Below are 15,467 nucleotides of genomic sequence, written 5' to 3'. Positions count from 1 at the left end.
CCGTGAGCTCCAGCACCTAGCGTTCCGCGGGAAGAGTTCACTCTGCGCCTGCGCGCAGAGCGTGCGCAGTGGTGGAGGCGGGGATAGAACCGGGTAACGTGGGCGGGGCGGATATCTCGCAGCAGCTGGTGCACTGGAAAGCTACGAGCGGAGAGGTTTATCCGAAGCCACCAGATTCCAGAGGGGGACGCTGCGGGGCGTTGGACCCCAGACCAACGCTTGGGGTCTGTGGATCCTGTTGATGGAGACGAACGAATTCTCGGCGCGTTTCTGGAAGGGTTTGCAGGGCGGGGCCGAAAAATGTGGGAGCCGTAGTATCACAGCCCACATGTGACGTCATAACACTACATAAATGAGATAGGTAGACCTGGCGGAGCCCGGGCGTATCTTGCCAGAGGCAAATGTGACGTTACAGCGCCTTAGTGCCTTGGAAGGTGGGATGGGATTCCTTTGAGCCAGCTCTCGAGACACCAAGATTCCAGGGGTGGGGTTGGGTATGTTATCACAGGTCCCACATTTCTTGGAACTGAGGTTATATCTAGGAGCCCTAGACCAGCCCACCACATTTCTTCTTTCCCCCACAACCCTATGCTAGCCCTGACTCCCGCGGCCAAGAGGTCTGAGGAAAAAACGGCCCATTGTACGCCCCAGACCCCAGGCTACATTTCAGAAGAAGGAGGTGGAAACTGAACCTCTTCTTGGGAAGAAACCCCTGCGAGCTTTTCTTTCTCCACGGTGTACCGATCTCCTCCCAGAGCACCTGGAAGCTCCGGGTTGCCTTAAGGGTTTCTCGCGCCTTCTACCTGTTCAGCAAAGAGATCCAGCCGAGTAGCCCCGCTCCCTTGCCCCTCAGAGAAACAGATGGCCTAGCAGCTTAGGGAAGGACTCCCGCTGAACTCTCCTCTCGCCTCCTTCACTCCCGAAAGCTGGGCACCTGAGACCACAAAAGCTTAATGTCTGAAGACTGGGGTCGGAGAAGGATGGGATCTTCTAGGCGTTTAGCGGGAGTGGGGGGGGGGGGGGGAATGTCCCCTTTGAAGAGTGGGTAGGCAATAAAACCCACCCAAGCATTTCCGGCATTCTCTTTGCCTTTTCTTGCGACCCACAGAGTAGGAGCTGGAAACTGTCCGCCAACCACATTGCTAGGAAAGGTAGCCTGTGTGATGTCTTGTGGCCAGAATCCCCAGATTGCCCTCCCACTTGCCCTTCCATTTGCTGTGCTGTTACTACATAGCGTATGAACAATCACTGTCACAGTATAGACAGCGAGCTATGCTGAGAAGTGGCTTCTGGGTCCATCAGGATGATAGAACCATGGTAGAGCAAGGCAAGGCAATGGCATTGTGAGTGGTGGAGGTCTTTGGGCAGTACCCTGCCCCACTCCCAGCCCCCCTCTATAAACCCTGTGCTGGGAATCCATTCTTCTACACTTGATATTATCGAAAGTCAGTTGCAGGGTCTAGGATGGAAGGACGGGGATTCAGGTTACCAGAGGTGGCACGGGCCAGAATGGAAAAACTCGCCTGCGAACCTCCCCCATTTCACAGCTTTCAGGAGGTCTTTGGGGAGGGGCTAACTGCAGAGGCTCTTGTTGTCCTGGAGGAGTAGGAGGTGGCTAACTTGGGGTGGAGTGCGTTGGGCGGGGGCGGAGCCGGGCACAGCAGTAGTAAATCCTCAGGAAAGATGGGACCCCAGAAAGAGCAGAGGAACTGAACGAGGCGCTCCGTCAGATCCTCAGGGGTGCCCAAAGCTCTCTGTGACAGGTGTATGTACTCAGGCACTGTCGTCTTGGAACAACCACGTCTCCCGACCTCCTGGGGCTAATGACAGAAACGATGTGGGCCTGCCATGGACCCTCACGTAAGCCATGGCCAAGTGCAGACCATACTACGGACTGCACTGGCTGGGCTAAAGCCAAGTCCAAAACCCACTGAATAACTCTCTCTCCCTCTCTGCGCCCAGAGATCACAGTTCTCTGGGATCCAGACTCTGGTCTGTCCCGGGTCGCGTCCTTATGAAGCTGCACAAGGGCTGTGATATTGCCGGACTAGCGGAGATCCCTCAGTCCGGTCAAGACCCGGTAGCCCACGGTCCTCATTCGCAGTGGGCTGTGGAACCGATCAAGAAGTTTTTGAGCGCAAGACCAGATATCCACAGGGGTGGTGGACAGGGGCTGCGGCAGAAAGTTCTGCCGAGTCCTCAGCAGGACGCACTGAGGTGCCCCAGTCCTGATCCGCCCCTCCAGGCCTGTCCAGCAGGGGGCAGCGTGGCTCCGAACGCGGAGGGCAGGGCTCTCAGCGCAGGCCCAGCCAAGGCCACCGGGACTCGTTGGGCCCCGGAACCGCGGAGTTCAAGCCCGCAAAGGGGGCGGGGGCGGGTATGCCCAGAGGAGGTGACGATGGTTCAGTGAAAGTCTAGAGCGTTTTAACTCGTATGGCCTGGGCTTCCTTTCTCAGGCCGCAGGGCTCTGCTGGAGGCTGGGACCTTGGGTCCCCGTTGCAGGGAAGCTCGGCCCATCGTTCTTCGCGGCCGCTGAGCTCCAGGCTCAGAAGCCCGAGAGGCCGAGCGCTCGGCTTGGGAAAGGCCGCGGGCGCTACCGCCTGCGCCGCCCTGCGGTCAGGACACTGGAGCTGGGGGAGCCCCGCCCCGCCCCAAGAAGGAGAGCCCCCGGCGGCCTGGCCTCTAATTGTGGGAAAACTAGACGCCCCGGGGAAGGTTCAACTTGTGGAGGGAGGACTCAGATTTCCCCTCCTAAACTTCCCGGGCCTCCCAGGGCGCCCGCCCCCGCCATTCCTGACGAGGCTTTAAAAACTGTAGGGAATCTTTGGGCGTGGAGCCGTACTCCGGGCAGGGGATGAGACCCAGCCAGAGAATTGTATCGGGGGGATCCTAACGGAGGGAGGGTTGTAGGTTTGGGGCTTTGGGGAAGCAGCGATGATTGTGCATTTGCAGCGGGGTATTGGGGCCCTGGGGACAGTACTGGTCCTGAGGCTATACGTGAAGGCACCTCCCCACCACCACCACCACCACCACCAAAGCAGATGCTGGAGGCCAGTAGGAAAGCCTTTGGTTGGAGAGGTGGGTGACATTCTGTTCCCTTAGTGGATCTTAAGCGACCCTGGCACCCGGAGACGTTGTGATTTTTTTTAAGGCCGAAGTAGTGGCTGCAGGCTGGGCTTCCTTGTAAACTACCAGCCCCGTGGAGGTGAGGGGTGGGGACACTGAGACCCTAAAGACCGAAGTGGAGGAGTAAAGTACGAAAATAAACATGTGGCCGGGGTAGACCAACACAGGGAGAGAGGAGGCTTCTCCACCCATCTCAACCCTATCTCCCCAAGAAGGCCGGTTTCCGGAAGCGGGACAGGTTGGAGCCGGCAGGGAATCCTGCTCCTCTGAAGGAAAGAAGCCTCCCAGTGTCCTGTTTGGGAGGGAGAATACCCATCCTGCAAGGCCTGTAAAATAACCGTTTATTTCATATTTTAAAAAACTCCAGTGATAAATGTCCGTTACCGATGGTCAGCATAAAGTGCCAATCGCAATACAATGCCCTGCTCCTAGCCGGCTGCTCTCTCGTGGTGACGGGACGGCGGAACAGGGGAGCCGGAGGCCGGGCCCGCTGCAGCCGCAGGGCTCAAGGCCCCCGCCCCGCCATCCGAGTCCGAGGGCCCACGGCCGACCGGCTGCGGAGCAGGGAGGGGGCGCTCCTCGGCCCCGCGGTCCCAGGGCCCGGCGGCAGAAGCAGATACACGGATTACACTTTTGCAGGCTCCCGGGGTGGGGATGGGGACGGGAGGAGGGGGTGGACTCTGCAAACGCACAGAACTTCCTTCCCTCTCCCCTCTCTCTCCGCAGGCAGAGTTACAAGCTTATATGGTCAAAGAAAAAAATAATAAAGTAAACGTATAAAATAACAATAGAAAAAGTAATACTTCTGGGAGAGGCGCCGCTGCGGCTCCGCGGAGCTTTCGTTCTTTTTTTAAATGCAGTTTCCCTTCCGCCACGTGAGTACCGCCTTTTGGCCAAGACTTTAGCCGCGTCCTGGGGGAGCCGCCCTGGCGGCTGGGGTCACGGCTCCGGGCGGGGCTCTCGAGTTCCGCGTGCGCCCGGGACCCAAGGGACAAGTCTGGGATAGGGGAAGGTCCCGGGAGCCCCTCCCGCTGCCCGCCAGAGTCGCCTTCGGCTTCTGGTCCCTCGGGAGGAGGGGGTATCGTAACCCAGGGTCCTGGTGACCTGGAGGCTCTTTTAGCATTTGATCTTGGAGGTTTTGAGCTCCTTCACCTGTGAGTGTAGCGTCTTGTGGACAGCGAGAGTCCTGGACTGGCAGAATCCTTTCCCACACTCTTGACACTTGAAAGGCTTCTCTTTGGAGTGAATGTATCTGGAAGCAAAAACAGAATTAATCTTTGCAAAATGATGTAATGTTATAAACAGTTATCTAAGATCCCCTCCCACTGCAACCAGGCGCTTGCCCTCAAAAGAAAGTGGGGGGTGGGGACCTAGCGTGGAGTGGGCAAAATTCTAAGTTTGTGAATAGAGTAGGGAGGTGAAGGAAACTGGCAGGCAATATCTGATCCATCTGATACGTCAACGGGTCCAGCTAGGCCCACCCCTGCCTTCCCCAGGAGGGGCAAGCACTGTCTCCTTATAAGGTCTGGGTTAACAATAAAGGTGAATGAGGGGACCCAGGGGCAGGGAGGACAATTTGCTGGAGCTGTGCTGTCCAAGCGGGCAGCCACTAGCCACATGTGGTTATTAACATGAAAAGTAAGTAAAACTAAAAAGTTAATTTCGCAGTCACACTAGTTGCACATTTCAAGTGCTGGGCGGTCACATGAGTCACGGGTCCCCCTGCCCGTCACCGCAGAAACTTGGACTGAACAGCACTTGCAGATGCACAGGTGAAGGAAGGGATGAGAAGGCTGGCATGCCTGTCTGAAGCTCATGGAGACCTGACTTATTCTCCCCAAGCTCTCTCCACCCATCCTCCAAGAACCTATGCCTAAGCCTTGTATGGCTTCCTTTGCGATGTTAGAGAATTCCCAGAAACTGGGAGGCCTGGAGAGCCGAAGTGGGGCTCAAGAACCACCTCATTAGGGAGGAGGATGGTGAGGACAGGGACAGGCAGCTTTCGGGGCGGGGGGGGGGGGGGGGGGGGCACACGCAGTACCTGTGGTCCCGTAGGTGGTCTTGCCTCCGGAAGGCTTTGTGGCAGATGTCACACGTGTAGGGCCGCTCATCAGTGTGCGTCCGCTCATGGATAAGGAGGTTGTAGGACTTAGTGAAGTGGCGGCCACAGAACTTGCAGACGAACTCCTTCTTGGTCTTGGAAGGCAGGCGTCCCCTCGTGGGCTTCTTTTCGGGGGACAGCTTGGTTACATCCAGGAGGGCACCCAGCCCACCAGTGGGGGAGCCAGGACCTTCCCCCCGGCCAAGCTTGGATGGATCTTCTTGCGTGGCGGCTAAGGCCAGGTTGGCAAAATCAAAGCGTGGCTTGGTCTTGAGCACAGAGGGGCCACTGCCTCCAACGGTGATCTCAGGCTTAGGCTGGATTACGTGAGGAAACCAGGGAAAGGCGGGCAGTTGGAAGCGTGTGTCCACGAGGCTGGACACGGCGCCCGGGACTTTGGAGAACGAGGAGCGCGGCAAGTGCATGGCAGGGTAGCCCAGCGTCCACTGGTGCAGGTGCACAGCGTGCAGTGCGCTGAAACCGTACAGATTAGGCAGGTGGTCCGAGGGCACCGTGGGCAGGCCATTCACCGCCTGAAGGAAGGAGTAGTTGGTGAGCTGCAGGGATGGATGAATGGGCACTGGCGCTGGCAAGGTTTTGCTGCCCATTGCGGTAGCTGCAGTGGGTTCTCAATCGCAATCTGCAAAAAAAAGAAGAGAAAAGAAGGGAGAGAAAAAGAGAAGTTCAGAGTAGGTCACCCTCTTTAGGAATTCCAGCTCAGCCACACCCTCTCTGTGCCCCAGGGCAGACGCTGGGAGTCTGAGACCCCACTGAGGGAACCCACTGCCCTCAGAGAGAAAATGGAACCTTCTCTGGTGCAAGGGCTCCCTCCAAATGGCCATGGCAGAGACAAACAACTTGCTACAGAAACCAGCAGGAAACAAATCCTATGCAATGCAACCAACTTACATGAGGGCCTACAGTGGAGGCAGAAGCTGGGGGAGACTGGTGTGTGGAAATTTACATCCACGCAAGCCTGAGTCAACACAGAATTTCACTCTCCGGCGAAGAGAACAGGAACTTGGAAGCACATTTACATGTTCATGTGCAGATAAAGAGAAATGCACAATGACAGATAAACACAGATTCACATGTTCTGAAGCAGAGATGACAACAAGGTGGCAAGATAAACTGAGATGATCAGTGTTGTGCTGCTAAACAAAATGCTGGCGTGAACATGTTCACATGTGCGTGTGCGCGCACACACACATGCACACATGGGATTGCATGGAACCCACGCAGGGCCTCCAGGGAGACAGCACACATACAAACACACACAGATCTGTACATCTCCCAGCTCCTCTGCATTTAGCTCTACTTAGCTGATCTTCAGTCTGGCTTCTAGAAGCCATGTCATCTTTCTCCTCAAAACTCTCAACTTTGACCTCAAATTTGCTTCTCTGCCTCACTATTAATGAGCCCTCTTGACACCACCCTCTGCGGCTGCTTTTGGGCTGACTTCTTACCTGAGCCCCTGGGAATTAATTGCCTTTGAAGGTGATGATACCCACCTTCATTTACTAATTCAGTCAAACATCTGCAGGCACATACAAGGGGGCTTCGGTGCCCTCCCTACTCCATCAAACAGGGTCCAGTGTCTCTGGGCTCTCGGATATTTGTGTGCGCAGTGACACCTGGGCAGGTGGGTATGCCTATGGGCTACAGTATTGAGGCCAATACAATCAGCTTCTATGCTCTCTGTGCCCTCCAACTGCAAGGCCAGGAAGCTGAAGTGACCAGCAGTCTGGCATCTGCTGGCCTCCTTGGTCAGGATCTCCAGCCTCCGTGGACAAGTCTGGGTTCTGCAGAGAGACCTTTCATCTCCAAGCCTCCCAGACACTCTTAAGTCAGTCTGTCCAGTGGAGGCAAAAACATGGAGAAGGAAAAGTAGAAAGTACATGGTGGGGGGGGGGTGGCTTGCGAGGCTCAAGTGCTGAACTCTCTCAGCTCTGAGCTGAGGGCTACTCTAGAAGTCACTAAGGGAACAGGGTGCTTGGTTCTTTGCCTGTCTCAATCCCCTGCTGCCCACTTTTCCGTTACCCCCATTTCCCCTCTTCTCTTCCTCAGATTGCTCCTCTAACCTTCAGTAAGCCCCCCTTCCTGGGTTGTGCAGGCCACGGTACCGCTCCTTCCCACTGCTGGACGCTGACACCACCCAGACAGTTTCCCTAGGCTGGCTTACCCTCAGCCCAAGGCCACAAGGCCCAGTCGGACTCGGCAGCATTTCACTGCAGCAAAGCTTCTCACGGGAGATAGCCCTGCCCTTTCAGGAAGGAGTATGGACAATCTCGATGCAGAAACCCTTTCCCCTGGAAGCTGTCAGAGAAGTCACTGGCTGAATAGTAGGCCCGCGGAGAAAGAGGTTCTGCAGGGGGTGGAAGGTGCAAAACACTGAAAGCCTGCAGAGATGTTCCCACTGCAGGTTACATTAGCAACCCGGCAAAAACCCAGTGTTAAGGCAGCAATTAATTCAGCCTGGCGCCTGAGGACTCGTGCGTCAGTAGCAGAGGGCCTCCCTACCAGTTTTCCCTGTGGCTTGGATCACTGGTGGTCCGGTGATCCCAGAGCCCCGAGATCATCCTAGAGCGCTAACACCCCGCGAAGCAAAATACGAACTGGGGCAGAGAGAAAGCAGGGGCGGATTGGGGTTGGGAAGGAGAGAGGAGGGAGAAAGAGGACTCTCGCCAACTTAAAAAGTTGGCCCAGACTTAGGTGATTAGGTGAGGTGAGCGCTCTTTGATTTGCTGTCACCTCTTTTTCCCCTCCTGGCACTGGAAATCAGATCCTTATTTCCGGCTCCCCGGGGCCGCCGGGGCCACCAGCACCTCCGCTTGCTTCTCTAGGTGCTCGGCCTATCGCCGGCCAAGAGAGCGGCGGTGACGGTGCGACTCTGGGCTGCAAAAGAGCCCGAGCCCTGCCTGTGCCCCGGTGGGGAACCCACCAACGTCGGGTACTAACCTGGCCTCTCCTCGCCTACCCTGCCTACCCTCAGGAGCCCAGAAGACCTTGGGCTCCATAGGGGGAGGGGGCTTTTGCAGCCATCACTGCTCTTGGGAGCCAACCTTTCCGGGCTATCTGCCCGATCTTGTGTCCCCCAACACTCAATTTATTTTCTTCAGCAGCACGGCCAGTTTCTTATTTTCTGCTGCATTCCGAGGCCAGGGCTCCCCAAGCTCTCACCAACGACTTTCCCGGGGACGAAATTCGTTCGAAACGTGGCTCCTTACACTAGTACCAAGAATGGGCCAAATGCACGATCCGGTTTCAGGCGGTCAACTAAGAGAAAAACACAGTCTCACACTCGCCTCTCCAGCCGGAGAGGATGAACGAACTCCCAGCCCCTCCGAGTCCCGTTGCCCTGACCCGGGGGGCCCTTGTGTGAACGTTTTAGATTTTTAAACGCGAGGGCAAACACCTCTCCCCGGGCCAGGCATCCGCTTGGCAAGGAGCTTGAGCCTCGAGATCTGGGAGGCGCGGGTAAAGATCCCGACTACAGGCAGCAAAAGCAATTCGCGCTTCCAATCCTGGGTCCCCCGCGCAGTGCAGGCGCTCCTTCCCTCGCGCGGTCGAGCGCCAATTCCAGGTCTGCAGCCAGCCCTATGCCGGGCATTAATGAAGTGTGCAGAGTCTATTAAAGTGGTTTATTCGGGGCTAATTGAGCGTGAGCGAGTTAACTGCTTGCATTAATGAGGACGGAGCGAGCTCCACGAGCTTTCGCCTGAAGGAGCCCAGCAGCAGCCCCAGAAAATCATCCTTGACATCGAATCCCCAACACGCGTGGTGACAGGCGTCCAGGCCCCTAGTGGGAGGACTAACCACCACCGGATACTTCTGTTGAATTCTCCCAACGAACGAGAGCGAACGAACCCTTCGGCTAGGCGGCCGTCCCGCGGCATTTAAACGCCCGCTGCGTCCTTAGCGGTCTGTTCCCCAGTCTTAATGAAACCGCAATTACTTCGAGGAGCCTCGGATAAAACATCCACCCACTGGTCGCCCCGTATCCCTGTCAGCCCTTGTCTTCTCTAGGAGGCCGTGAGCCTGGGAGACCAACTTGCTTTGCACGTGGTTTCTGTTCCCAAAAGCCAGCGCGCAGCTCTTAGCCCGGTTGAAATTTACCAAATTGTGGCAACAAAGAAACCCTCGCAGCTACTTTTCACTCTGAGAGCCCATCCCGCTACTGCTCGAGCTGTTGAAAAAGGACTGGATGTGGGTTTTCGTTCTTCTGAACCTAGACATTTCGGGAAAGAAAGTAGTTCTGCAGGCAGCCCCTCACTTCTTTCCCTCTCTCCTCGGGCTTCCCCCTTCTCTCCTGAAGGCTGAGTTAGGGGACAGTCAGGGGGAGGAAACGAATCCTCGCCTTATAAGCCCCAAGCCGGAGACGTGCACGGCACCCACAGCGTTTCTGCTACTTGGGCGTGCGAGTCTCCAATTGGGAAAGAGTGCTCGCGACCCCCTGCACTCTTCCCTGAACCGAGACAGTCGCAGGTTAACTCCCCAGGCCCTGACTACACAGAGCAATCATCCTATAGAGAACACCCCGAAGTCAGAGCAGAAGTGCGAGGCTGGGTCAGGCACGCGGCCCTGCGCTCCGGGTCCAGCCGGCCAGATACCCGAGCGCAACTACGCAAAACAACAAACTTGCACGAAAAGCGCGACCCGGCTGGGGCATGCACCTGTCCCTGGCGCCGTCGGCTGCGGCCGTGGCCATCCATCCATTCTCTCTTCCTTCTTCGTCAGCTAAAGTAGGTCAAACTGCGCTAGGCGCGCGTTTCGGGAAAGTTTCTGCCCGCTGAAGTTTCTTCGGTTTCTTAGAGGGGGGCCCACAGGCTGACTCCCGAAGTCCGCGGGCATCTCGCCGCGGATTCCTAGGAGCCTGGCAGCGCGAGGGCCAGTGCTGGAGGCCCGCCCCCTCCTTCCCCGGAGGTCAGAGGCCGAAAGACCCCGCTCGGGAAGTCCCTGAGCCAGCACCCCCAACCACCCTGGGCTGCAGCTGCTCTCACTTTCACTAAGGTCCTGCAGCCTCCGTTTGGCAGGAGGAGCTTCCTTCTGGGACACAGAGAGAGGAGACACCCGCCGCGCTGTGACAGGGGACCCGGGAGCGCTGCCCGCATTCCCCTCGCCTAGCAGGGGCGCCCGGGGCTGCAGTTACCTTGTTCCGCGGCGGTCCCGGGCTGAGGGAGTCTCTGGGGCTCCGCTGCGGGGGACCCGGGAAGCCAGAGGCGCTGGATTCCACAGGCACCCCCGGAGCTCTTGAGTCCTGGCCCCTCTCCGGCTGCGGGGACTCCGAGCGCCCGACGCGCGGGAGCGCTCCACTGGCCCGGAGCCCTGCCCCCCCGGAGTACAGTGAGCCCCGCTCGCAGCTCCCTGGTTGGGTCTGAACCGGGAGCGGCTGAGAACTTGCTGGGGAGAGACCGAGCTCCGACTCACTCATCCCTTAGCACCGAGCCGCCTACTTATTTTAATCCACCACCCTCCTCCCTCCCTCCCTCCTTCTCCCTCCCGCCTCCCCTTGCTTCAGGATTCCTCCCCTCCCTTGCCTGTCCCCCAACCATGCCCTGCGCCTGCGCACTGAGAGACAAAGTTTTGCTGACCCGGGCAGCCGGCTTTGGCAGCTGCGTCGCTTTGCCACGGCCTCCCCGGACCTGCGTCCCCTGCTTTTCGGTCCTGTGCGACCCCTTTTGCATTGTTAGGCTCACGGTGGCATCCCTGGAGTGCTAAAGGAAACAATCTCAAGCAGAGGAGAGCAGGCTGAAACTGCACACCTCGCGGTCCTATTCCTGCTCACCTGGGACACAAGCCTGTGCAGGGGTGGTGGGAGGTACCCCGGGATACCTGCGCCGAGGCTTGGACTCCAGTGCCCTTCGGACCCTGGCAGAGCCGCCCTTTCTTCCAGAATCCTTTCCTAGAGGCGGCTGGCCCTGGGTATCCAATAGCTTCTGGACGTCCAAGAGCGCTCATTGCCAGGGCAGTAAACCAGACCTGAATGCCTATGGCTGACCCCAGACTTTGGCTTGTGGAGTTCAGTGGAAAGATCAGAGGTGGAGGGCAAGAAAGTTATTGGAGTCCCAAACCCTCTGGGATTCCACTCTTACTTACAGTCTGCCCCTCCAATCAGGTACTCATTGGTTTGGGGAGTTTGGAGAGCAAGCTGCAAAGATCGTCAGCTCCAGGACCTCTAAGCTCAAGGAACTGGTTCAGGTGGCATTTGGGACCTACAAGGGGTCAGGATTCTGGCTTCGAAAAATTCTGCCTTCACTCCTTCTGCCTTAGAGCAGCATCCCTACCTTACTGACTAATGGGCTCCGGGAGCTGCCCTCCAGCTGACCCCAGCCCTGACCTCTCCCTGCCACCTCTCTGGAACACTGGGCCCTGGGTTCAGGAGGAGGCAATGGTTTCCCAGGACCTGGGTGGGTCCAGATTGACACCACTGCACTCCCAGTGTTTGCACCAAGGTCGCTGCTGAGTGACTCACCCAGCCCTGGGAGCTGGATCCTGGACTCAGTGGGTCTCTAGCATATCGGTACTGTGTCTCTGGGAAGGGAATGCTGCCAAGTCCAGCTTTCCTCTGAAAATCTTATTGCTTTTTAGGGTGTCAATCCCTGACCCAGGGAAATGATAGTGGAAATGTCCCCCCAAAAGACATAGTTGAAGAAGACCCTTGTCTTATCCACAGGACAGAACCTGGCCTCCAGCCCCTAGGTAACTTTGACATGGGTGGGGAAGAAGAAGGGGGGGCGGGGAGGTGCAGTTTTTGCCCCCAAGGGATTGCACTCATCCCCTGCCACAGATTAGTGCTGGAGTAAGGGACCCACGTAAGTTTGCAGTTGGAATCTTAGCAGCTGCCAGCATGGGGTGATATTCTGGCCGGGGAGAGGATCCTTGGGAGAAGAAAGGAGCTGAGATCACTCCCTTCCCTGAGATTCCAAGGCAGCAATACCAAGAGCAGGGGAAGGCCTGGAAGGAGAGTCCAGCAGGGTATTCCTGGATTGTGCTTGCTCCTACCTGGGTCAAGGAATTTCCTTGTGCTAGTCTTGGGCTCTCCTAGGAGACAAAACTCAAGAACCTCCATTAGCAGCAATGAAAGAATCCAAGAGAGGTCTCCACACTTTGGCCCTCTGGCTGTCCAGATTGCTTAGGAAATGTCCTCTCAGAAAATCACATTCAGGTGGGATGGAGCCTCCTGGGGTGTGCAACCCCATCTCCTGCTCAGAACTCCACACAGCGTGACTATTTCCTCCTTCTTTCCACTTCCCTATTTCTTATGAATCAGGGCCCTTGGCTAACATGCTTCAAGGACTTGTAGAAATCTCTAGATAGTAGGATCCCTAAAGAGCTCATGGAGAGTCTTTAGGAATGCCAAAGAAAGGACCATGAAACTGGGTTGTTTAACGCCACTTTTTCCAGGTTATCTGGAAAACTGATTTGGACTGAGGCCAAATCCTGGAATCTAGCGGGTGTAGGGCAAGATGAGGATGTAAGGTTGGAGCTAGCCCCTCATGGCCCAGCATCCCAGGCTTTGCCTCCCAGACTCTGGCGGTGTCTCCTGGAGCTAGTCTGCAAGGCAGAATGAGACAAGGTGAGAGATGTGGGACCCTGGCACAGCTGGGGCAAAGATGGGCCTGTTTCAAATTCCCACCTTGGAAGATGATCCTGCTAGGTCTCACGTGACAAGGAACAACCCCAGAAACCCCAGGAATGAAATTAACAATTTGTTAATGGCTCAAGAGTCCTCCACCCCAATCTGAGCTCCCAAGGGGGTGACCCACAAGCTATGGCCTTGGTCTGCATTGCAAGCCAACCAAGTTCAGGTTCCCTTTCAGCACCGCAGGCAGAAGCAGCCCAGGAAGCTAGGAACCCCACTGCCCTCCTTCCAGGGGGAACAGGGGCGCATCCCCTCCCCCACCTACTTAAGAGAAACCGATCAGCCCAAAGCATAGTCGCAGTGCTGCGCCTGGATTCCAGCTTGAATGAATTGCGGAAGGAAGGACCCAGGACGTCTAAGGGCTTCCAGGTGACTTTTTAGCGAAGTCAGATTCATTTAGGACTCGCAAGGACGTCACTTTTCGAATTTAGTAAACTTCCTCAGTAGCCAGAACCCAACCGTCCTATGGCCCAAAAGCACATCGCAGGTGACAGAAACTATTGTCTGGCTTCGCATCCCGTTCCAGGGCGTCCAGAGCACCCCGCCACCCGCGGCTGCAGCCTCTGCTCACTGTCGGCTCCCGCCGGAGACTAGACCCTAGCAAACTTGCCACCGCTCCTTCTGGCTCTCTTTCTCACCCACCGCCTGCAGGGCGGAACCGCCCGCGCCCAAGGAGTCCCTGTGTTGTCTGGAACGGAGCACCCTTGGGAAAAGGTCCCCAAACTAGCTCCCGGGCTTCCAGGTCCCGGTTACACCCCACCCCGCAGGTGGGGTCCGGCAGGGATCAATACCCCCCCGGCTGCCTGCCGAGACATCCTACCGCCTTGCTCCCAGTCCCCCAGCGAGCCCTGCACGCCACGTTCTGTGGGCACATTGGGGGGTTGTGACAGCCCCTGCTGGTCTCCCTGCCCCAACCCCAGCTCCTCTGGGAACATCTGCTTACTGGGAAGGAAAGAGCCCCAGCCTGTCTTCCGAGTGAAAATTGAACAGCTTCCAGAAAATTAACTAGAACATGGCCTCTATCGCTTTGGGGTGTTTTTGATAAAAAAAAAATGAACCCCACTTCTCCTTACTCCCCAGCCACACAAAAATGACCTCATTTTTTAAACATGGAATTTACTTAGCACTTTCGGAGTTTTTGCTTCCAATGCAATCTTTTCCGTAACTACTTTGTGGACAATTGGGGCTCTGCTCATTTGACCCCCCTTTACGCATGTACAGAGCTTTCAAATAATCCGGAGATTTAGGTATCCCTCTGTAATCATTTAGATGATGGATTGTAATAGCTCAATAGTTCCTCTGGAACCATTACGATCAATCAGGTCAAAATCCAGCTTCGGGGAGAAAGTTTTTAAGCGGGGGAGGTAGGTAACACGACATCCACACACACTTGTACAGATAACACGCTCTGATAACGTACAAACAACTCCAGAGTCTTAAGAGAATAGATCCCAGGTGAACCCAAGAGCCGGTGTTTATTGTGACAGCGACAGACAAGTTACAGTATCAAAACTGAAAGGGAAAGTGAGCTGTTTCCAGGCAGTTCCCGTTTCGTAAGTTCTTTATGAGACCCTACGTATTTTGTAACGATTTGTCACCTTAACAAATGTAACAATGCACATAGACACAGATCTACCCTTGGTTTATAAGATCATGTATGAAGCACGGGTATTCATGTGAAATTGCTTGGGTTCTGGGCATACTATCATCTGCAAAATGAAATGATGATAATGCCTTGTATTGTGAGGAGCGTGTGTAAAATGCGTTTGAATGGTGTGGTGAGTTTCGACTTTTTGTACAAGTATGAGTTGTCAATTATTTTAGACAGTTAACAAATCTATGTTCTAAGACTACTGAACTTTTTCTCTTATCCAACGGTGGAAATAAATGTATTAGAAACGAAGCAGTGTCTAACCAAATTGAGGATGACGAAGAAAAGTTATGTTAACTGAACTGTGTATAGTCCGGGTGAAACACTTCGGAATAGAATTACCTTACCATACCCGCGGCGCTGCGTCTTTAACGGGCTACTTCGGCGGCGGTCGGCGCTGGAGGAATCCGCGTTCGCGGTAATTAAACATTTCCAGACACTGGAGGGTTATTATCTGCATAGCGATTTCCGGCGAAGGGACTCAGAGCTTGTCTGGCCGCGAAGTTTTATGCAGATTCGAGGAAGCAATCCTAAAGAAAACGCGCCACCTGCTGGCGAGCACGTGGCATCTCCCGGTGCCCTTGCCTCCAAAACTCTCAAATCCATTCTCTTTATTGAATCTTACCTACCAGTGGGTTCCTTCCTCTTTTAATTTTCTTTTGTGGGTTACGAAATTCGCCTTTACTCGTTTAAAACTATGCACACTCTTATGCTCCCAAAGAACAAACAAAAGAGGGATTCCCTTTCTCCACAGGGTTACTGGTTTTCCCTGCTCCAAAAACCAGATTTGTGAGTTTTTGTTTTGTTTTGTATTTAAGTAATCCGAAATCCTTGGCAACTATCTACCACCATTAGTTTCTGGTCCTGGGAAAAACGATGAGCCAGGATCTGTGAGCCTTTTCTGCAGCCTTCGTCAAAGCTGGGTTACTCTACCTTGCAGGTAGCTC

General features: G+C 55.5%; 1 protein-coding gene across 3 annotated transcripts; it reads right to left on the bottom strand.

The window, feature by feature from the left end:
* Positions 1-3,450: 3,450 nt before the first annotated feature.
* On the bottom strand, positions 3,451-14,996 carry OSR1 (odd-skipped related transcription factor 1). Of its 3 annotated transcripts, none has more exons than XM_045447649.1 (3): positions 14,863-14,996; positions 5,168-5,867; positions 3,451-4,378 (listed from the first exon to the last, which is right to left on the bottom strand). In XM_045447649.1, the coding sequence occupies exons 2-3, from the start codon at positions 5,833-5,835 to the stop codon at positions 4,243-4,245; spliced, it is 804 nt and encodes a 267-aa protein (XP_045303605.1). In that variant the 5' UTR covers positions 5,836-5,867; positions 14,863-14,996; the 3' UTR covers positions 3,451-4,242. The 3 variants fall into 3 exon arrangements, with proteins under 3 accessions (XP_045303605.1, XP_045303604.1, XP_045303603.1); XM_045447648.1 differs by having other exon boundaries at positions 14,868-14,996; XM_045447647.1 differs by lacking the exon at positions 14,863-14,996 and adding an exon at positions 10,377-10,649.
* Between the last annotated feature and the right edge of the window lie 471 nt (positions 14,997-15,467).

Source organism: Leopardus geoffroyi, chromosome A3 (genome assembly GCF_018350155.1).
Source record: "Leopardus geoffroyi isolate Oge1 chromosome A3, O.geoffroyi_Oge1_pat1.0, whole genome shotgun sequence".
In the NCBI taxonomy this organism is placed as follows: domain Eukaryota; kingdom Metazoa; phylum Chordata; class Mammalia; order Carnivora; family Felidae; genus Leopardus; species Leopardus geoffroyi.
Note: the sequence above shows the minus strand (reverse complement) of the source record. Positions and strands in the feature narration are given on the sequence as shown.

Coding starts and splice junctions, on each gene's coding strand:
- OSR1 (XM_045447649.1), bottom strand. CDS start 5,835: ATGGGCAGCAAAACCTTGCCAGCGCCAGTGCCCATTCATCCATCCCTG. Junction 4,379..5,167: donor GACCACCTACGGGACCACAG/GTACTGCGTGTG, acceptor TTTTGCTTCCAG/ATACATTCACTCCAAAGAGA.